Source organism: Mustela nigripes, chromosome 6 (assembly GCF_022355385.1).
Source record: "Mustela nigripes isolate SB6536 chromosome 6, MUSNIG.SB6536, whole genome shotgun sequence".
Taxonomy (NCBI): Eukaryota; Metazoa; Chordata; class Mammalia; order Carnivora; family Mustelidae; genus Mustela; species Mustela nigripes.
The window spans coordinates 102876599-102899630 of NC_081562.1; the positions used below are offsets into that span (position 1 = coordinate 102876599).

The 23032-nt window shown below is 43.2% G+C and overlaps 1 protein-coding gene and 2 long non-coding RNA genes across 5 annotated transcripts in view; 2 read left to right on the forward strand and 1 right to left on the reverse strand.

The window, feature by feature from the left end:
• The window catches only part of TIGAR (TP53 induced glycolysis regulatory phosphatase), a 29986-nt gene extending 20050 nt beyond the window's left edge, over window positions 1–9936 (reverse strand). The window contains exon 1 of one of the 2 annotated variants that reach the window (XM_059403779.1): window positions 9746–9936. In XM_059403779.1, coding sequence (XP_059259762.1) covers window positions 9746–9925 — 180 coding nt within the window. In that variant the 5' untranslated portion in view covers window positions 9926–9936. The remainder of the gene's footprint in view (window positions 1–9745) is intronic. The other variant, XM_059403778.1, reaches the window with a different exon arrangement.
• A 126-nt stretch (window positions 9937–10062) lies between these two features.
• On the forward strand, window positions 10063–12628 carry LOC132020825 (uncharacterized). Its single transcript, XR_009405099.1, has 3 exons — window positions 10063–10539; window positions 11913–11996; window positions 12232–12628. It is a non-coding gene; the product is annotated as an uncharacterized LOC132020825 (long non-coding RNA).
• A 525-nt stretch (window positions 12629–13153) lies between these two features.
• LOC132020827 (uncharacterized) lies at window positions 13154–22142 on the forward strand. 2 transcript variants are annotated; one of them, XR_009405101.1, is made up of 3 exons: window positions 13154–13236; window positions 14691–14764; window positions 21612–22142. It is a non-coding gene; the product is annotated as an uncharacterized LOC132020827 (long non-coding RNA). The 2 variants fall into 2 exon arrangements; XR_009405100.1 differs by lacking the exon at window positions 21612–22142 and adding an exon at window positions 15146–17066.
• The last annotated feature ends 890 nt before the right edge of the window (window positions 22143–23032 follow it).

The following is a 23032-nucleotide window of genomic DNA, read 5'->3' on the forward strand; positions in this document are numbered from 1 at the left end:
AGAACCTGAATTTAGTAGGAAAGAAGTCCACAGGCCTTCAGATGTCCTGGCTTCTCCTAGTTCCTAGATTTCAAGCTGTTCTTTCTCATAATGCTGACAACTATCTTGCAGACCATGCTGAAAAACTGAGGTTTGAGGACTGTGGTTTGAGAAATTTAAAAGCCAAACCAATTCAATCCTGAGGTTACCAGAAGAGAGAACAGAGTGGGAACTTTATCACAAAATAACCATGATTTGAAGCTGGACGGGTAAGAAAGTAGAGGGGGCTGTGCTACCTGGACCAGACCAGAGACAGCAGGGTATTCCTACAACAAAAGCAATCAAATACATGAAAAGCTATCAAGAACTGAGTGGAAAATTCTTTGAGGCCTTTCTATGTGCTAAGTAGAGCACCAGGCACTGGAAATGGAGACACGAAGGGCGGGTGGCGGACTGGGAGAAAGGAGCTGGTTTGTTCTGCATGGACACTGGACAAAGAATTGGAAATGGAAGGTAGAAATAGTGAATGGGTTTCTTCAGATCAAGTTGTTTCCTCATTTGGTATCAAATGCCCACTATTTATATGATTCTGTGTCAATGAGAGGTGAAAACCCTTTAAAGTAAACTTCACTGCCACATAGCCGGCTAAGGAACAAAACTGCTCTATCCTTAGTGGCTCGGTTAGACTTGGGTGCCTCTATTCTTAGTCTGTAAAATGGGGACAGCAATAGCCCTATTGAAACAGGACTCTTGGGGCACCTGGGTGGCCCTGTCAGTGAAGTGTCTCAGGGCTGTGGGATTGAGCCCACGCTAGGGGTGCACTCGGGTGCAGGGTGGGATGTCTGTTTGAGATCCTCTCTCTCCCTCTGCCCCTCACTGCCCTCCTCACCTGTGTGCACGCTCTGTCTCTCTCTAAAAATACATAAATCTTTAAATAGGACTCTTTGGGTAACTGAATGAATACAGGCCAGGCAAACTGTATTGCGGATAAAGGGTTTCAACACGGCTCAGCTTTTAGTAAGCACTCAATAGTTCTGTTTATAGGTCGTACTTGGTTGGACAGAGCTACCCAGAAATCAAAGAGTCAACTTAGTGCATTTTAAATCCTGTAAAAATTGTGAAATAAACCATAGAAACAAATAACATACCATAAAGCCAACATTCAGGTGACCCCAGCCAAGGTAACAGATCACCGCCAGCCTCCTAGACCTTGTCTCTTTCTGATCACAATGTGCTCCCACCCCCAGTGGATCCACAACGTGGACATTTAGATGACCACTGGCTTCGCCTTTCTCCATGGCTTTCCCACCCATGTATAGCACAGATTAGTTCCCCCTCCCTGAACCTTATAATGAATTGCTTCTGTGTTGCTTCTGTTCTTTAACATTGTTTGCGAGATGCATCAGTGTTGCTGAGGGTGGCTACTTACCTTCTCAAGATTGTATAACGTGCTTAAGAGTTTACCACAATGGGGGCACCTGGGTGGCTCAGTGGGTTAAGCCGCTGCCTTCGGCTCAGGTCATGATCTCTCGTCCCGGGATCGAGTCCCGCATCGGGCTCTCTGCTCAGCAGGGAGCCTGCTACCTCCTCTCTCTCTCTCTGCCTGCCTCTCTGCCTACTTGTGATCTCTCTCTGTCAAATAAATAAATAAAATCTTTAAAAAAAAAAAAAAAGAGTTTACCACAATGTATTTATATGTTCTATTCTTGATATCTACATTGTTTCCAGTTTAGAGCTAAGCTGCTATGAATATCCTTGTAGAGAGTGCCTCAAATTCTCTAGGGCCTCTGGATCAGCATCACTGATACTGCGGGAAGGCTTTGGAAATGCAGATTCTCAGCCCCACCCCAGACCCCTGAATAAGAAACTCAGGGGTTGGGGTCCAGTTAATCTGTGCTTTAATAAAGCCACCTGGTGATTCTGATGCACATTCATGTTCTAGAAACACTCGAGGAATGACAAATGACTCTTTTTATAAGCAGTTTTATGGGAATTCGGTCACACATGTGTTCGTATGTTGTTTATGACTTCTTTCACACTATACTGGGGGAATTGAGAGTGCACGGCTTATAAAGCCTAAACTACTTCCTACCCTTTAAATAAAAGTTTGCTAACCCACACCTAGTGATAGAGGCCTAGCACTAGACTTGCTGAGCCACAGAGTATGCAAACATTCGGCTTTATTAGATGTTACTGCAGTGGTCATAGCAATTTACATGCCCCAGCAGTGTTCCACATCCTCTCCAACATTTAGCAAGGTCAGAGTTTCCCATTTATGCGAATCTGGCACTAGAACAGTTTATCTCAGTTTGATCCGAATTTGTATTTCCCTGATTACTGTGAAGGCTCATCCCCCTTGCTCTGTTTAAAAAAAAAAAAAAGCACTAGTTAAAAAAACAAAACAAAAGCCCTCACACGGGATTGATTTACCTAGATCTAGAGAGGAATGCCATCAGACCTGAGAGTCAGAATCACAAACCCAGGCCTCAACCTGGTACTCTGTCCCTTGTTTACAGAAATAGTTGTTGGCCAACCTCTGCTTACAGCAGTGGTTCTCAAACTGGAGGGTGTTATCAAAATCCCCTGGAGGGCTTATTAAAACATAGACTGCCGGACCTGGCCAATACGTTCTCATTCTTCAAGACCCAACACAGAGAGCCAGCTCTCTGTGGGAGTCTTTCCTTCCCAGCGCATTTCCCCACCTACCTATCCCATTTAACACCCACAATGTTATACTTCCATTTTACCCAGCACCACTATTATAAGTTACCACCTGTATGCTAATTCACTTTTTCAGTTGTGTGTCTATCTGGCTCCAGCTCCTTAAAGGCACAGCCAGAGGTTGCCTCACCCTAACGTGCCCATTACCTGGAGAAACCCTGGGAAATAATAGAACCTCAGTGTATGCACTGTGCCGATGAGAGGCCATGGAAGTCCCTACCCAAGTAACAAATCTGTTTGCCCTTTGATCCAGCAACCCCATAACTGGGAATATCTGCATTCATCCATATTTAAAACAATTACCAGTCATGATATCCTTTCTAATAGCAAAAGATGCTAAATAACCTAAATGTCCATTAATAGGGAACTGATCGCATTAACAAATAGATAGTGGTGTAGTTACACAATGGAATACTATGTAACTGTGTCCCCTAAAAAGAGAGTGATTTATGTAAAGACATGGAAAAATCTCCAAAATATAATAAAGGGAAAAATCAAGGTACAGGATAATATTTTAAAATGTTACCTTTTTAGAAGGGTGGGAAATAAGAATAAACATTTGGACCTGCACAAAATAAAACAAAGAAAACACTGGAAGGATACATAAGAAACTAATAAATATGATCATTGAAGGGATGAGAGGAGAAGAGGTTAAGACCAGGGAAAATTGTTCTGATTTCAAAATATGTGGATGTAGCTTTAAAAAAAATATACGACAGGGGTGCCTGGGTGCCTCAGTTGGTTAAGCGTCTGCCTTGGATTCAGGTCATGATCACCAGGCCCTGGGATAGAGCCCCATGTTGGGCTCCCTGCTCAGCGGGGAGCTTGCTTCTCCTTCTCCCCCACCCCTGTTCATGCTTTCTCTTGCTATCTCTCTCTCACACATAAATAACATCCTTTTAAAAAGATGTATAACAAATAAATTCATTTTCTCAGAACTACTTAGCACTGATTTGCCATTATTATCATTGTTGTACTTAATATTAATGTCTTATACTCTAAAATTTATTCAGAATCATACAAATTAGATGTGAAAAAAGACATTAATCTCTACCATTCAGACAGATAAAGCATCCAGGGTGAGGATTAGAAATTGTCATTTCTAATACAGAAAATAGTTCCCAAACATTGGGTGCACTTTGTGTGTCAGCCTCATAATCTTGCTGAGATCAAGAACAAAAGAACTGCTGTTAAATACAAGTAATGTCGTCTTTAGACATTAGCTTTGTAGCCAATTCAATCTCCAGCAAAATTTAAAGAACCTTCCCTATATCATGTTTACTTCTATACAGGAACCTCAAAAGCTTCTGCCTACTTTATTGCCTACTTTATGCTCTCCTGCTCATTTTATAAATTTATAATCAAGGATGAGGAGAAATTTAATAATTTTTTAAAGATTTTATTTATTTGACAGAGAGAGAGAGGAATCACAAGCAGAGGGTGTGGGAGAGGGAGAAGCAGGCTTCCCTCCAACGAGCCTGATGCAGGGCTCAATCCCAGGACCCTGGGATCATGACCTGGGCCAAAGGTAGACGCTTAACAACTGAGCCACCCAGGCGCCAGAAATGTAATCATTTTGCCAGTGCAGGCTGTTACAAATACAAATTCAACAGATCAGAACTTCTTGTATGCTTGCTAAAAAGATAGCTCACAATTTTAGTTTAAACTCAATAGCTGATTTGGTAAGATGCAGAATAACATAAAAGATTCTCTCTCTCTCTCTCTTTTTAAGTTTTTTTTATTTATTTGACAGACAAGTAGGCAGTGAGACAGGCAGAGAGAGAGAGAGAGGAGAAAGCAGGCTCCCAGCAGAGCAGAGAGCCCGATTCAGGACTTGATCCCAGGACCCTGGGATCATGACCTGAACTGAAGGCAGAGGCTTTAACCCACTGAGCCACCCAGGAGCCCCAATATAAAAGATTCTATTATCAAAATGTTATACTATAAAAAAATGGAATACCAGTACTCTGACAGTTTTCTAATGGTACTGCCACACCATCTAACTATTTTTGACAAAGGGAGAAAAAAATAGCAATGATATAATGAAGGATTTTATTTAGCTATAGGTCAATAGAGACTGCTGCCAACATTATTATATTATTAACAATTGCTGGCATTCTGCTGGACATTTTTTGCCTTGAAATCCCTTTATAAATATTACAGAGTGGGAAACCTAGAAATAGATTTTTCCCCCCAAACTTTCATAAATATTTAGTTTTACAGCTTTTATCAGCTTTATCAAGAGGTTTATATAAATCCTTAAGGCAAATGTTTAAAAGTTTGTTTTGGGAGTAGGAAAGAAAAGTAGGTGGCTTAAATAGTTTTACTATTAATCTACTTCCCTTAACCAAAGTTTGGCTTGTGATAGCGGTAGAGAAAGTAGAGGAAGCCGAAAGGTCAGAGGGATATATTTTGAAGGAGTCAGGAATAACACTACTCATTTTCAAAATCTGCGGTGTGATCCATTTCCAAAGCAGAACACCCGACTCTGCAAGAATCCAAATGCTTATGCCAAGAAGTTGAGTCTTATGACCAGCCATTTATAGGCCCTCCAAATATGCATCATTCCTTTTGTAGGTTATTACACTGTTCTTCACTTCGAAAGGTATTGTATTTTGTTAGCTCTGGTTTATAGGCTATGGGATTTCTATAGGAGTCATTTCTAAAACTTAATTTCCCAATCATATCCCTGTAAAGAATTCAAATTCAATCAAAAACTACTGTTTGCCACAAGACGGAGATAAATCATAAGAAATTAATAGAGTTGGGGGCATGGTTTCAAAATAGTATGCTTTCACATACATGGAAACGCAAAGCCTCACCTGATATTTAATCATGAATAAAGCTTTATCCTAATTCCTCTCTGTCTCTTTATCCTAATTTCCCCTCTGTCTCTGCCTGCTTCTCTGCCTGCTTGTGATCTCTGTCAAATAAATACAGCTAGGACTACCTTCTTTATAAACAAAAACACATCATGAGTTGGGTGTTACATTTTTTTCCCCACAACCTATCTAGTGAGAGTTTCTGTGTTATTAGCTCTTGAAATCTTCCATATTTTTGAATGAATTATTTGATAGAGAGGAATTATCCCAATTGATCAACTGTATTTTCAGAAAACAAATACCACAGTAACAAAACAATCACAAAGATGTTTATAAAAGTTTACAGGTGACCTAGCATTTACTATACTTGCTTTATTAACGACCAGAACAATTATTGGCATTCAGCAAAAAGTAACTGCCAATAGAGATAGCATTATAGAAAAAAGGGGGGGCGGGGGGGGGGTTATGGGCATTGGGGAGGGTATGTGCTATGGTGAGTGCTGTGAAGTGTGTAAACCTGGCGATTCACAGACCTGTACCCCTGGGGATAAAAATACATTATATGTTTATTTAAAAAAAAAAAAAGAAGAAAAGAAAGAAACAGTGTTGCTATCAATAACTTTACTAATCACCTTTAAGTCAATAAAAGTAAATTTAATTGGGGTGCCTGAGTGGCTCAGTGGGTTAAAGCCTCTGCCTTAGGCTCAGGTCATGATCCCAGGGTCCTGGGATCGAGTCCTCCATCAGGCTTTCTGCTCAGTGGGGAGCCTGCTTTCCCCTCTGTCTCTGCCTGCTTCTCTGCCTGCTTGTGATCTCTGTCTGTCAAATAAATAAATAAAGTATTTTTTAAAAAAGTAAATTTAATTTAGTTTGTAAAAAATTTTTTTAAGTTTTAAGAGCTAGCTAAAAATGGAAGTGAAGGGACTCCTGGGTGGCTCAGTCAGTTGAGTGGCTGCCTTTGACTCAGGTCATGATCCCAGCATCCTGGGTTGGAGCCCCGCATCAGGCTCCTTGCTCGGCAGAGAGCCTACTTCTCCCTCTGCCTCTGCTTGCCTCTCCCCCTGCTTGTGCACGCTTCCTCTCCCTCTCTTGCTCTCTCTCTGACAAATAAATAAAATCTTAAAAAAAAAAAAAAGCAAATAAAAAAATAAAAATGGAAGTGAAACGGGATGGCTTTGTAGGCAACTAATTGCAAACACACACAAATAATATATCAAGGGAACCTTTAATGGGTTTTTAATTTTAATGTTTTAATGGGTTGTATAGGTGATAGAAATGCCAACCTACATATTTTGGGGTTTTCAACAATGCTGTGCTACAAGATCATAAGAGGTTACAGTTAAATAATATTAAAAGACTCCAAGTTTGGAATCTTGGATATTCTATTCCAAAAATGATACATACCCGTAAGTATAATGAAGAAAAACACATTATGTAGTAACAGTACAACATTCATGAAGGAAATGGTTGAACTTAAAAAGACTGCATTTCAGGGCGCCTGGGTGGCTCAGTGGGTTAAGCTGCTGCCTTCAGCTCAGGTCATGATCTCAGGGTCCTGGGATCGAGTCCCGCATCGGGCTCTCTGCTCAGCAGGGAGCCTGCTTCCTCCTCTCTCTCTGCCTGCCTCTCTGCCTACTTGTGATCCCTCTCTGTCAAATAAATAAATAAAATCTTAAAAAAAAAAAAAGACTGCATTTCAAAAGTCTTCTTGCATTATCTGAAGGTATTTTTCAATAAAATTAACCATCTCTTAAAAAATACTGATAATGTCATCAGTTTCAAAGCACTTGACTATCTTAGTTATACAGAATCAGGTCATGGAAAAGTTTGGTGCTATTCCCAATATTATGCTAAATGACCCAATCTTCTGGATTCCAAAAAGAGTCATCATATTTAACTATGGTGACTATTATTAGCCAAGTTTGAAATTGTTTCTTTCCCTGAAAGAATCTTCAATTCTTAGTTTGGAGGACTCAGAAGGGAAAAGAGGAATGATCCAAACAGAGTTAACCATAACCTTACCAATTATTTCAAAACTTTTAATTCCACTTTCCCACTTTCCACAAATAAAACAGAACAAAGCAAACTATTCATATCACTTTTCCCAATTATATTAGCAGAAATAAAAAGTAGTCACGAAAATGGCTGGTGATATTCCAGCAAAAAATATATAGAAAAATATATATATAAAATATATATATTATATATAATATATATATATAATATATATATAAAATATATATATTATATATATATTTTTTGGACAGAAATCACAAGTAGGCAGAGAGGCAGGCAGAGAGAGATGGGGAAGCAGGCTCCCCACTGAGCAGAGCCCGGTGCGAGGCTCGATCCCAGGACCCTGGGATCATGACCCGAGCCGAAGGCAGAGGCTTTAACCCAATGAGCCACCCAGTTGCCCCTCCAGCAATCTACAAATACTGGGTTTTAACTCAATAAAACAGGAGGCAGAAGAGTACAGTGGTTGAGAGACTGGGCTGCAGAGTCATGCTCCTTTGGTTCAAATCGCAGCCCCCCATCTAGCCAGGTAACAAGTTACAGGCCCTCAGCATCTGTTCCCTCACCTGCTAACTGAGCAGTTCTAACCTCACTGGGTTGTTGTCGGAACTTAATTACAGTGGTGCCTGGCACATAGTAATTTATAAAGACTCACTTCTGAATTGATTCTTCATAGGATATCTTTAAGGAATCAATTTTTAAAATGAAGGCCCTTTTAAGAACAGGAAGAGACAAAATCCAGATTCATGTAAGTACTGCCCAACAAGAATCTAATTAGACAGCACCTTACTTTTCAAGGGACGGTGTAATCCAGAATTCCTACAACTTTGGAGCTTCACTTACAAGTCAGGCACGGTGCTGCCTGAGTTAAGGCATCCAAAAAGTGCAGTAACACTGGAAAAGGAGGGCTCTATTTCCTGCTCTGCTACCAGTAAGTTATATGGAGTTAAGTAGGTCATAAAATGGTCATAAAGCGTTCTATAAAATGGAAGGGTGGAGAAAGAAGAGACAGAGAAACCCGATTTTTGGTTTAGTCATCAAAATCCTGTGAGTCCTAAAGGGAAAATTCTGCTCACTTCCAAGATTATTCTCCTATAAAGGAAGAACAGGGCCAAAAAAAAAAAAAAAATAGCAGTTAAAGTCAGCTTGACCAGGTTAAGTCCTATTAGTATTCTTCTGAGCTCCAGAACATAAAAAGTGGTATCTTGTTTATCTGTATAGCCCAGTACACTGGCATGCAGTGTACAAAATTGTGGTCTGATAATAAAACTACACATAAATATGGAGGATTCACTACATTTTTATTAAAGATGTGTTAGAGAATTAGAAGTTATCTAATTCTTGAGATATATTGATTTCTTCCTCTCCGTTGAGCTTTGCCCCGAGTTCTTACACTAGCCCAGTGAGGTCGGTATTATTGTCATTACCCCCACTGAATGCATCAGGAGACTGAGGCTGCTCACGGAAGCCCTGGTTACAAGGCTCCTCCTAGCCAGAGCCCGGATTCTAACCCACGTCTATCTCGCTTGCAAAATCTGTGCTCTCAACCACCCTGGGCTGCCCTCCCATCAACACTCGGCCAATCCGCGTTCAGAAGGGAAAAAGATAACAGACTTAAAGACATATCTGCCTTTCCCTCCACCCTACAATGCTACGATAAAAATATGTGTTCGGGGCGGTGCGGTCGGCTGAGACGGGGCGGAGGCCCCCCTTCCTCTGCCAGCAATGTCATCTCCGGGGGGAGGAAGTAAATCTCGGATCTGTGCCTGCAGCTGCCCGGGCGAGCGAGGCGGGCAGCAGACGGGCAGAGAGAGGACAGCGGGAGGCGGCCGGCACAAACACATCTGCCTTGGGCGAGCCGTCCCGCAGACTCCGCAGACTCCGCCGCGCAGCAAAAAGCGGCGCCCAGAGAAGTCCGGGGACAGGGCTGTCCTCCTTCAGTTTACACTCCGCCGAGGGGCGGCGAGCCTCCGGACCTCAGTGCGCTCACCCGCAGTGCGGGACTCGGGCTACTTAGGACCCGCCTCCCTCGCTCGGCGGTGCTCGGGGAAGGGGGGTCCGCGGGAGACGGCCCTGGCGAAGACACCTCCGAGACAGCCGGGTCCAAGCCCGCCCCACGAGGGGACAGCAAGGGGGAGGGGCAACGGTCTGGTCGCCCAGTCCAGAACTCACTGACCAGAAGCGAGGCGGCACCCTGCAATACTCACTGCCGGACCACGGTCAGAGCGAAGCGCGTCATCTTCCTGGCGCCCGGAGGGACGGAAAGTAGTGGCCGCAGCTCGGCTCGCGGGCCCAGCACCCTCCGGCGCGCCGCTTCTCCGCACTGCGGGACACCTCGCCCACACCACTTCCGTCAAGCCCCGCCGGCCGGCCGGCTCCGCCGCCATAGGCCGAGGCGGCCACCAACGTCATCCCCGTGGGGCCAATCAGGGGGACTTGAGGCCCATAGGCAGGCGGAGATTGGTGAGCGATGAGGCCCCGCCCAGGGCCGTAGCGCTTGCGCCCCTGCGCGCAGGCCTGTGATTGGCGCGCGGCAGGTGCGTGCGGGACCCGCCCCGGAGTCCGCAGTGGAGGCGATTCTTGCCCGGGCAAGTTTGGATGGGGGAGACTGGCGTGGAGGGTGGGGGGGGATAAGGGAATCAGCGCACGGTTTTGGGGTTGATTTCGTTTGAAGCTGTAACGCAGCTCGTAGTCCTACCTCAGGGCTGCACTGCTCCAGACACATTGGGTCCTGGGAGGTATTACTGTTAGCCCCTAACACGGGGGGTGTGGGGCCAGCAAGGCCTGGGGACTTGGCCCCGCCCCGTTTGGGTCCCCGCGCGCGCCTCAGCAGACACACTCGTGCTGCAAACTTTGCTCAGATTTGTTTTGAGCGCGTTTCTAGACTAGGCCTCGTCTTCGGCTTGCTGAACCCGGTTTCACCGAAGACCCCTGCGGAACTAATTAACCGAGAATCCCCTCGCCCGTCCTGCGGGATCAAGTTCCTCTTCCTCCACCCGGGGTACTTAAAGGGGCTCCCCTTCCTCCGTCCTTGGTTTCAAATTCCTCTTCCCCCTTTCCTGGTCTAACCGACTTCCTCGGAGTCCCCCCGCCCTCCCTCACCCCGCCCCCTGGCTGTAGACCTCCGCTGTATTTGGAGTTGAATTCAGTCTCTCCTCCCCTTGCAATAGCCTAAACCCCAGTTGCAGGGGACTTAAGTGAAGTGTTTTCCACCACCCGTCCTTTTTTAAAGAGCATCTGGCGAATGTTTTCTGTTATTATTTTTAAATTTTTCATTTTCTATAAACATATATTTTTATCCCCAGGGGTACAGGTCTGTGAATCACCAGGTTTACACACTTCACAGCACTCACCAAAGCACATACCCTCCCCAATGTCCATAATCCCACCCCCTTCTCCCACACCCCCTCCCCCCAGCAACCCTCAGTTTGTTTTGTGAGATTAAGAGTCACTTATGGTTTGTCTCCCTCCCAATCCCATCTTGTTTCATTGATTCTTCTCCTACCCACTTAAGCCCCCATGTTGCATCACCACTTCCTCATATCAGGGAGATCATATGATAGTTGTCTTTCTCTGCTTGACTTATTTCGCTAAGCATGATACGCTCTAGTTCCATCCATGTTGTTGCAAATGGCAAGATTTCATTTCTTTTGATGGCTGCATAGTATTCCATTGTGCATATATACCACATCTTCTTGATCCATTCATCTGTTGATGGACATCTAGGTTCTTTCCATAGTTTGGCTATTGTGGACATTGCTGCTATAAACATTCAGGTGCACGTGCCCCTTTGGATCACTATGTTTGTATCTTTAGGGTAAATACCCAATAGTGCAATTGCTGGGTCATAGGGCAGTTCTATTTTCAACATTTTGAGGAACCTCCATGCTTTTTCCAGAGTGGTTGCACCAGCTTGCATTCCCACCAACAGTGTAGGAGGGTTCCCCTTTCTCTGCATCCTCGCCAGCATCTGTCATTTCCTGACTTGTTGATTTTAGCCATTCTGACTGGTGTGAGATGATATCTCATTGTGGTTTTGATTTGTATTTCCCTGATGCCGAGTGATATGGAGCACTTTTTCATGTGTCTGTTGGCCATCTGGATGTCTTCTTTGCAGAAATGTCTGTTCATGTCCTCTGCCCATTTCTTGATTGGATTATTTGTTCTTTGGGTGTTGAGTTTGCTAAGTTCTTTATAGATTTTGGACACTAGTCCTTTATCTGATATGTCGTTTGCAAATATCTTCTCCCATTCTGTCAGTTGTCTTTTGATTTTGTTAACTGTTTCCTTTGCTGTGCAAAAGCTTTTGATCTTGATGAAATCCCAATAGTTCATTTTTGCCCTTGCTTCCCTTGCCTTTGGCGATGTTCCTAGGAAGATGTTGCTGCGGCTGAAGTCGAAGAGGTTGCTGCCTGTGTTCTCCTCAAGGATTTTGATGGATTCCTTTCGCACATTGAGGTCCTTCATCCATTTTGAGCCTATTTTTGTGTGTGGTGTAAGGAAATGGTCCAATTTCATTTTTCTGCATGTGGCTGTCCAATTTTCCCAACACCATTTATTGAAGAGGCTGTCTTTTTTCCATTGGACATTCTTTCCTGCTTTGTCGAAGATGAGTTGACCATAGAGTTGAGGGTCTATTTCTGGGCTCTCTATTCTGTTCCATTGATCTATGTGTCTGTTTTTGTGCCAGTAGCATGCTGTCTTGATGATGACAGCTTTGTAATAGAGCTGCAAGTTTGGTTCAACATCCGCAAATCAGTCAATGTGATACAACACATCAATAAAAGAAAGAACAAGAACCATATGATACTCTCAATAGATGCTGAAAAAGCATATGACAAAGTACAGCATCCCTTCCTGATCAAAACTATTCAAAGTGTAGGGATAGAGGGTACATACCTCAATATCATCAAAGCCATCTATGAAAAACCCACCGCAAATATCATTCTCAATGGAGAAAAACTGAAAGCTTTTCCGCTAAGGTCAGAAACACCGCAGGGATGTCCGTTATCACCACTGCTATTCAACATAGTACTAGAGGTCCTAGCCTCAGCAATCAGACAACAAAAGGAAATTAAAGGCATCCAAATCGGCAAAGAAGAAGTCAAATTATCACTCTTCGCAGATGATATGATACTATATGTGGAAAACCCAAAAGACTCCACTCCAAAACTGCTAGAACTTGTACAGGAATTCAGTAAAGTGTCAGGATATAAAATCAATGCACAGAAATCAGTTGCATTTCTCTACACCAACAACAAGACAGAAGAAAGAGAAATTAAGGAGTCAATCCCATTTACAATTGCACCCCAAACCATAAGATACCTAGGAATAAACCTAACCAAAGAGGCACAGAATCTATACTCAGAAAACTATAAAGTACTCATGAAAGAAATTGAGGAAGACACAAAGAAATGGAAAAATGTTCCATGCTCCTGGATTGGAAGAATAAATATTGTGAAAATGTCTATGCTACCTAAAGCAATCTACACATTTAATGCAATTCCTATCAAAGTACCATCCATCTTTTTCAAAGAAATGGAACAAATAATTCTAAAATTTATATGGAACCAGAAAAGACCTCAAATAGCCAAAGGGATATTGAAAAAGAAAGCCAAAGTTGGTGGCATCACAATTGCGAATAATGTTTTTTAACAGCGCTCGGGGCCTTGAGAGTTACTTAACCTCTTGATTACTGGTAAGTGAAATGGTAACAAAGCTTACTCGTGCTAGCTTTACAATGATAGAGCTTCATAATGTTAACCTTTACACTGGTTTCCATTCATTTTTACTTGAATTCCCCTATTTTATAATGCATCTCCCCCCAATTATATATGCAAAGATGGGTTTAGAGAAGTGATGCATGGGATTTATAGGCACACATTTCAAAACACGTGTGATCACATTTGGCCCTCAGAACAAGTCCAAGGTGGACAGGGTATCCTCACTTAAGATAGGAAGAATCTGGCTTAGAGAGAAATGAACCAATTACTCTAGGTTCACAGCGGGTCCATGGAGACAGAGGACTGGTTCAGGGATTCTCAAACCTACCCATATACTGGAACCATCTAGGACTTTTTGAATGCCAGGCCACACCCCAGAAAAATTAAATCTGAACCTCTGCAGGAGAGATCCAGACATCAGTAATTTTTTTTCTTTTTTTCTTTTTCTTTCTTTTTTTTTTTTTTTAGTCCCCAGCTCTTTCCAATCTCTTTCCAATGTACTGTCAGCTTTGAGAACTAGAAGCTTAAGACAGTGCTCCTCCAACTTGAACACTCGTACAAATCGCTTGGGGATTTAGTTAAAATGATTCTGATTTAGTAGACCAGGAGTAGAGGCCCAATTCAGCATCTCTAGCAAGCTTCTAAGGAAACAGACATTTCTTGAATGATGGTGGAAGGATAATTCAGAAGGTTCTAAAAGGAGGCCCAAATTATCATGGGAGTACACTGTCTACACATAGTAGATAGCTCATATAAGTCTTCTGCATGCCTGAATGAATGAATCAGCCCAACAGATTCTCCTGGAAGTTTGAACTAGAAAAGGGAAATTAATTAGTTAGTTATATGTGAAAGCTAAAGAGAAAAAGCATCAAGAGAAGCTAAGTTCAGAGCAATAAGGAGCATATAGCCTGAAGCTATGAAGAGACAGAAACCACAAATAATTTAAGCTTGAGAACAGATTTACAGAGTATGGAGTAAGAACAAGCAAGGTAATGGAAGAAATCATTAAACACACAAACAGAAGCAGACACAATTGTGTAATGCAGAGACTACCTGGTCCCTTGTCCCTCCAGGTGCCATAATAACATACTTTGTGGTTTCTGTTTTTATAAAAAAACCTCTTTCTCTTTAAGGGAGTCTGAGTACATTTCTAAAGCTTAACTAAAACCAGACTTCCACTTTGTCTCATTTAACACAGTAATCTGCAAGGTATGAATTATTAATTTAATCTATTTTTTAAGGTTTTATTTATTTGAGACAGGAAGAGACAGAGCATGAGCAGTGGGGAGAAGGAAAGGGAGAAGTAGGCTCCCCACTGAGCAGGGAGCCCAGACAGGGCTCCATCCCAAGACTCTGAGATCATGACCTGAGCCAAAGGCAAACACTTAATCAACTGAGCCACTCCGGCATCCCTATTTTTATTTTACAGTTGAAGAAAATAAGGCACAGAGAAGCTAAGTAATTTCCCATCTTTCAAGATCTCAAAACTGAGTTTGATCCCAGGTAAGTATGTTCCAGGTGGCATCAAAACTATAACTATGAAAGTGAGTGCTGGCTTTGTTTCATTATGTCCCTGGCTCCTATCAAAATGCTTAAAACACAGTAGGGACTCAATTAAAATTTGTTAAATGCATGAATGAGGAATATTTGTTATGATCAATTTCTCAAATGAACCAATATCTTAAAAAATTATCTGATAAAATGGGAGAGTATTAATTTAGGAGAAATTTAGAAAATTATAAAGCACCAGTATTAACTTAAAAGAATTATGCAAGAAATATGTATAGAAAGAGTGTTTTCATTAACTTTAAGAATAAAAAAATAAAGTTGAGAAATGAGGATCTTTGAAAGAATGGACATAAGCTTGCATTATCCACTCAACAGCTCCGGGATTTCTCTTCAGCTTCTAAAATGAACAGGAAGGGGCGCCTGGGTAGCTCAGTGTGTTAAAGCCTCTGCCTTCGGCTCCCATGATCCCAGGGTCCTGGGATCCAGCCCCACATCCGGCTCTCTGCTCAGCAGGGAGCCTGCTTCCTCCTCTTTCTCTGCCTGCCTCTTGCCTACTTGTGATCTCTGTCAAATAAATAAATAAAATCTTAAAAATAAAATAAAACAAAATGAACAGGGAGTTGGTTTAAACTATGTTTAGATAGAAGCTAGAAATAACCACTGGTAGACTTTTGTTGACAGCCTATCACATCACATATGCCCTTTTGTAAAAAATGAAAAAGGTGCTTTGTTGTGGTATAGCATGTGATGGAATTCTGAATTAGTTAGGATGGGCCAAATTATGAGGCACCTGGGTGGCTCAGTCATTAAGCATCTGCCTCCGGCTCAGGTCGTGATCTGAGATCCTGGGATCGAGCCCCACGTCGGGCTCCCTGCTCAGTGGGAAACCTGCTTCTCCCTCTCCCACTCCCCCTGCTGTGTGCCCTCTCTCACTATGTCTCTCTCTGTCAAATAAGTAAATAAAATCTTAAAAAATGAAAAAACAGACCAAGTTATGCTGAGGTAACAGATTAACCCTGAAGTTTTCTGTGCCTTACCGCATGAAAGTTTCTCTCTTGTGTAACTTGTCTGACATGGATCAGAAAGGGCCTTGGCTCCACATAGTTACTCAGGAATTAGGGTTGACAGACATATCAATTTAAACACATAGATTCATGAGTCCTGAGACAGGAGAGAACAACTGAAGGTCTTGAACCAGTTCTTAGATGCTTCCGCTGTGCATTGTCCAGAGCTACTGACATAGCCCTACTTAACTGCAAAAGTAGTGGGGAATGCACGCATGTTTAGTGAGTGGACAATGCCATCAACACTGGACGAGTTGGAGTATCCCAGGATTCTGCCCTGAGCTCTCTTCCTCACCTAACCATGCAGTCTCCTAGGTGATCCTACCCTGTGTATAGATACTAAATCTCCAGTCCGCAAGTTTCCAGTCTCCTTCTTCTTTGTCCAGGTACCTACCCAGCATCTTCACTTAGATCCCCAGTGGGCATCTCAGGCTAACTTTGTCCACAGGGAATCTTTCATTTTTTCACCTCCTAAGACTGCTCACTCCTCCTCAAGTCTTTCTCATCTCATGGCAATACCTTCTACCCAGTTGCCCATGCAAGCCTAGATTCTTAACCTTAACCTAACATTCTTCATCATATTCATCACAAATTTCTGTAGGCTCAATAATGCTGTGAGTTTTAGTCTGGACTTTTAGTCATGTTTTCAAATAAAGATTTAATTATAGTCTTCACTGAAAATGAGCCAAGGGTGAAAATGCTTGATCTACTCAGGATGTGGGACCAGGGAGGAGAGCATGGGTTGGCATTGGTTTCCAGATACTTTCAACAATAGCATTAAGGGTGAAGTTAATTATATTGGTACCAAATACTGGCTTTCTGGTTAATAGGAGTCGGTGAAATTTCTATTTTTCTTGTTTATAATTTTTTTGACTAAAGGAGTTTTTTTCTTATTCTGAGAGTAAGACTGAAATAGTCATAGACTTCAATCTATAGGATTTCAAAGATCTTTAAAGATAGACATCTTTGAAATTGGTGAAGATTCATTTTGTCAACTCATCCATGGTCATTTTGGATATATGCTTCGTGTGTGCTCAGGAAGAATGTGGGTTCACTCGTGATTGGTGCAGACCTCTATGTATGTCTGAATTGAGCTGACTTATGTTGTTCAAATCTTCATCAATCAACCAATAAATCTAAAAGCTTACAAAAAAGTTCTTGTGTGCTTTACCACTGAGTCTATGTGCTGAGTCCGTCGTTCTTCCTTATGACCTTACTACATCCTATCCTAAGCTCTATCATCTCTTGTCTGGATGATGGTCGGAGTCTGTGCTCTTGTACGCTACACAGCCTCTCCTACTCAGCGGCCAAAGGGATGTCTTTATGATCACATCATGCCAGCCCCTTGGTGGAAAATTCTATAATGGAGTCTCACTGCCACTAGAATAGAGTCCCAACTCCTACAAGACCTGGGTGACTTGGGCCCCCTCTAGGTCTCCAGTCCCATTTCTCTGTTCACTCTCCTTCTTCGCCAAGCCCTAGTTATAATGCTTATTTCTCTTCCTAGACCATGACATGCTCATTCCTATCTCAGGGTCTTTGCATTTTTGTTGTTGTTGTTGTTCCTTCTGCTTCCAAGCTCTTCTCTGAGATGTTTGAGTGGTTATTTCCTTCTCAGCTTTCAGATCCTAACTCAAGTCACCTTGTCAAAAGGCCTTCCTGCAAGCAAAGCAGCCTGCCTGGAGACCATCTATCATCCTATTTTATCTGAAACTATACCACTTATTTACTGTTTTTACAGGTTTATCACCTGTCTTTCTCTGCTAGAATGTAAATTCCTTGAGGCCAGGGACTTCCTTGTTCTCTTTCATGCCTTCAGTGCCTAGAATGGTGCCAGACACATTGTAGGAACTCGGTCAGTATTTACCACTATTGGAAATCATGTTCCTAAGGAATATCTAATGATATGGTAACATTCCCCTGATACGTGATTAAATGGGGGGAAAATGGTAGGATAGAAAACTATTCACTGTGAGGCTGATGTAAGAAAAAATACAGACATTTGGGGGAAAAACACAAGAAGAAATGTGCTATTTGTGTCAAAGATTTCTCTAGGCGATATTTATAATGTTAAAAATGTTTATGCTGTTTTTATTACTAAAGGACTTTTTCCATAAATATATGCAAGACGCCTTTCACAAAGAAAACTATTCAGGGGTGGGTGAGAATGTATGTACGTGTTCTCTCTATGTAGCCATTCACACACACGAAGGCAAGCCAACTTAGTATTATTACCATTTAATACAGTTGAATATTCAAAAAAGAAATCTGAGTTCATGAGCTTTTTTGTTTTCGGTTTTCTGCTTCCTTTTAGAGTTGGGCTCTGATGATGTCACTTTATGATTTTAAGAGCATCTGTAAGACCAAAATAGAGACAAGAAAAATTTTTTATAATTTTTAAAAATTTTTTATAAGCATAGAATGTATTATTAGCCCCAGGGGTACAGGTCTGTGAATCACCAGGTTTACACACTTCATAGCACTCACCATAGCACATACCCTCCCCAATGTCCATAACCCAACCACCCTCTCCATACCCCCTCCCTCCCGCAACCCTCAGTTTGTTTTGTGAGATTAAGAGACTCTTATGGTTGAGACAAGAAAATTTTAAGACGAGAAATGGACAGACAAAACTGACAGCAGATACCAGTACAAACTGAGGGCCAACAAAGAATCGTGGCTTTGCAATTACCCAAGTTATTCCAACAACAGTACTTTGCTTTTTCCCTCTATCGCTTTTAAGTTGGAAATTATAGTGGCTTATGCAAATTTAATAAAAGAGAAAGTCTTGGACTTTCACTGGCAGGGATTTCCTTGCCCCACCCACTGTCATAATTGATTACATGCTGTACCCTGATGGAAAAACAGAATTTCTAGGCCAACAGAAAATCACAAATACATGGTAAACCATCTGCTTTGTCCGCTGACTGAGAAATAATAATGTGACCGATGATCCGCGCGAGAAGGGGCTGCCGGTCCAACTGTGCCCAGTCCTCCATCAGCTTGCTGTCTGAAGGTGGCCCCCTTGCCAACGTCGGACATCTGTCATCCATGGTTCTCCATTATTGCTCGTTCCAAAAAAAAAAAAAAAAAATCATATCTGTCCATCAAAAAGCTTTTCTACTGATGGACAGTCGAAGGATGCCTTCTCAGCCTGACGCGCTTCTGGGGAACTCCCCTTTATGTGAATACATGTATCCACTAATCCCTTTTCATGCCTCGCTTTGAGCCTGTCACTTAGTGGGGAAGAGAACTCTCCCCAAGCCCAAGTTCATAGCTGTTTGGAAGAATGGCAGCAGCACAGAGAGGTTACTATGAAAGTTATAAATGCTTACAGTTTTACTGCCATGGTATCAAGAGTGCTCCCCTCCAACAGGATTCACAGAAAAACAACATCTCCTTGCACCCTGGGCTTTTGGGAAATCAACATGTGCATACATAACGCCTTTAAAAAACAATTCTGCCACGTTTGCATGTATTCAGACTGGCTGATTCTTGTTCTTCCTATGTAATACACTTGACATAGACTACCTCACTTAATTCTCTTAATTCAGCGAGGAGAAACAGCAAGAGAGGGAACACAAGCACAGGGAGTGGGAGAGGGAGAAGCAGGCTCCCCACTGAGCAGGGAGTCCAACGCGGGGCTCCATCCCAGGACCTGAGGATCATGACCTGAGCTGAAGGCAGAGGCTCAACCAACTGAGCCACCCCGGTTCCCCGAGGTTTCCCATTTTTTAAAGAATGAGCAAACTCAGAGCTCTTGCTGTTCATCAGTGGAAGCCCTGGGATTCAAACGCAAATCTTCTTGCTTAAGTGAGACTTTCCGCTTGGCACCCTGACTGTCCCTGTCACAATGCGTGTGACACTTTGTATGAAACATACAAGGGCGTGGCACAGTCAGTAATACTCCACTCCAAGCACTGGGGGATAGTGAGTGGGAAGGCCCGGGCTTTTGCTTCTGTCACAGCCCTGACAGAATGCTAAGGAAAAAAGAAGACCTTTAGGACCCTAAAATCTTGGTCTCTTGGCCCTAGTATCTGGAAAGATTTAAAGTATGAAGCAGTAGGAAATGCCATATCAAAGCAAATCTTCCAAAGTGCTTTCATTTTGATTTTGCAGAGACATATGGAAAATATAAGTAAATGATTGCTCTTGCTTTTTTTTCTTTTTCCAAAAAAAAAATCTCGTAACCTTTATACCCAATGTGGGGCTCAAACTCATGATCCTCAGATCAAGAGTCACATGCTCTTCCCAACTGAACCAGCCAGGCACTCCTAACTGATTGTTTTTATTTTTTGTTGTTGTTGTTGTGTTAAGATTTTATTTATTTGTCAGAGAGAAAGGAGCACAAGCAGGGGGATCAGCAGGCAGAGGGAGAAGCAGGCTCCCCACTGAGCAGGGAGCCTGATGCAGGACTCAATGATCCCAGGACCCTGGGATCATGACCTGAGCTGAAGGCAGATGCTTAACCAACTGAGCCACCTAGACGTCCCTGAATGATTGCTTTTAGAATATCTAAGGCATCAAGAATTTCCAAGAACTGCAGACCCTGAAGTCTTGGACCACCTCAATGCCTCAACTGCTGGGCGACCCTAACCTCAGAATGACAGAACCCTTGCAGGGCCTCGGGACATAAATTTGGGGACTCGAGAAGGGGAAGGAGGAGCTACCCTGGAGGTGGAGAGACCCCAGAGAAGGAGCAGTTGTGTAGCACCCTGGGCAGCCTTTTGTCTTTCGGTCCCCAGCCCCCAGCCTGGTGTGGGAACAGCAGAATATTTATTTTCCATTCCAGAGTAGTGAAAACGTCACCGAGACAGGCCCAGTAGCAATGTTCGCAATTTTCTTGAAATACTTCAGAACATGTGGCCTCTGTGGGTGATTCACGTAAGCCGTAACCCAGAGGCTACCAGCATTCCTTGTTGGCTCCAGCTGCTATAACAGAACACCACCGCTGGGGGCGCGGGGAGCTTCACCAGCTGACGTTTGTTTCGCGCAAGTCTGGAGGCTGCAAGTCCGGAATTGGGTGCCAGCAGGATCAGGTGCTGCTGAGAGCCCTCTGCTGGGTGACCGACCACCGCTTCTCTTGGAGAGAGAGCTAGCTAGCCCTCGGGCTTCATCTTATAAAGCCCCTAATCCCATTCACGACCCGGTCACCTCCCAAAGTCCATCAAGTTTCATTAATAATTTTCAACATATGAATGGGGTGGGGGTGGCACGCAAACATCCCAGTCAAGGATGTGCAATCCAAGGGTGGTCCAGAGGTACCCTAATCAGGAGAACCACAATCCATAGAACTTCAGTTACCTGTATCCCGATTGCTTATGGGTGCTTTAATGAGCATCCTGAATTTCAGAAATGAGGATGTACTGGTGAAAATAGCCTGTGAACTATAACAATGCGAGTTAGTTTGGGGCCTCATTGAAATCGATATCGGTATATTGGCCTGCTGAAGCCATCTCAGAGACACTCCTCGCCTCTGAATAAACAGGCAGGCTGGCCTGCTCCTCATATTTTAAACAGCCCTGTGTCCAGCCACAGGATGAGGAGGCCTTCTGATTGCTTGTTACTGACTCTAAAAGTAAGAGACTCCTCCTACCTTTGGAATATTTACCTGGAGGAATGAAAGCTTCACGCAAGCTGGTGGTAGAGACAGAGCTCTGAGCTCTTCCAGCACTACGGGGACAGGTGTGAAGCACTTAGGGCTTGCCCTGTCTGCTAAAGACCAAGGCAGTTTAAATCCTGGTGGGAGGCCAACTAAATATTAAATATGTCTGCAGGCTGCCAATCACTGAGAAGAATCAGAAGTCATGAATGCACCAGCCACTCCCAGACGGAGTCCGAATGTAGTACTAGCCCAGAGAGAAGCAGGTGAGGGAACAGCTGGTCCCTCTCGTGGCCAGAGAGGGGTGCGGTCTGGGCAGTCTTTCTACAACTCAGGGCAAAAGGGTCTTTTTGAAAGCTGTTCCCGTCTGTGGTGTTGGCGCCACCTAGTGGGCTTCCCAGGAAGCACCACACGTTTAGACTGTTCAATAGACTTCTGCTAAGGCCAGAGGGTGGTCAGGGCTGGGGGTGACCAGTAAAAGCCAGAGCCAAAGCCAATCACCACAAATGAAACCCAAGCCACGTTTTGGATAAAGGAGAAACTCAAGGCTCCAGCAGGATACCGAGGTGGCATCAGAGGGGACAGCAGAGCTCTGTCTTGCTATCTTCCCAGGCCACCCACTGCTGCTTGACCAAGATTGTGGTCAGGGCTGAGGAACTCTGACCCTCTTTCATGCAGGGGAGGCCCCCAGCGCCCAGAGCGTGAAAGCCACCAGTCATCATCTCGAAAGTGCCAGCCTTGGTTCTTTGAGTCTAGGAGAAATTAGGTGGGTGGGCATCCCAAATTAGTGTTTGTGGTTGAATTCATCCTGTTTTGTGAGGATAATGTCTGTATTTACAACATTGCAGTTTCATTATATCATGTTTGTTCTTCAAGCTATCTGAATATTTCCCCTTCGTTTTTAATTTGCATTACCCCATTGCTTTATTTATGGAAAGGGTCAAACTGTTTCTCTGGTAGTTTCCAAACTGTGCTGCATTTTACCAAGTGTTTTCCTAAGATGCATTTGCTTGAGGAACCCTGTGCTCTGTCTCCTCAGAACGTGTCCCTTCCCACCTTGGGGTATCAATTTACTCCACAGGCATTGGATTCGCTGTTAGAGCTACATGCATTCTTGTAGGCTATGTGTTCTGTTTCCACACTGAAAGCTCCTTAACCACTGGGCGCAGGTGTTGCCTTCTCAGCTTTTCCTTGAAGGCTCAGCATAGACCCTGCACACACGGGTGTTGGCTGTGGATACCCAGTTTTTCCTGATAGGCTGAACCTTCCTGGCCACAGACACCAGCCCTTCTGCTGTCATTACTAGGAGAGCAGGGGAGAAAAAAATTGGGTGCAATATTCAGTTTTGAATACTCGTTTCATGGCAGTATGTTGAGAATATTGTAAAGCCAATTGGAACATTTTATTTTGGTGTTACCTCTGTGTACTGCCTAACAGTTCCAGATCTTGGCATTAAAAAAAAAAAGCCTTAAGAGGTATGAGAGTAGTCACTAGCGCACAGAAGACCTGAGATCTCTAGTTCTTCCCTCCACCACTAACTTCCACTTTCAGAAAGGGCACTTTTGTCTGAGGTTTGAGATTTTCCAAGTGTAGGAA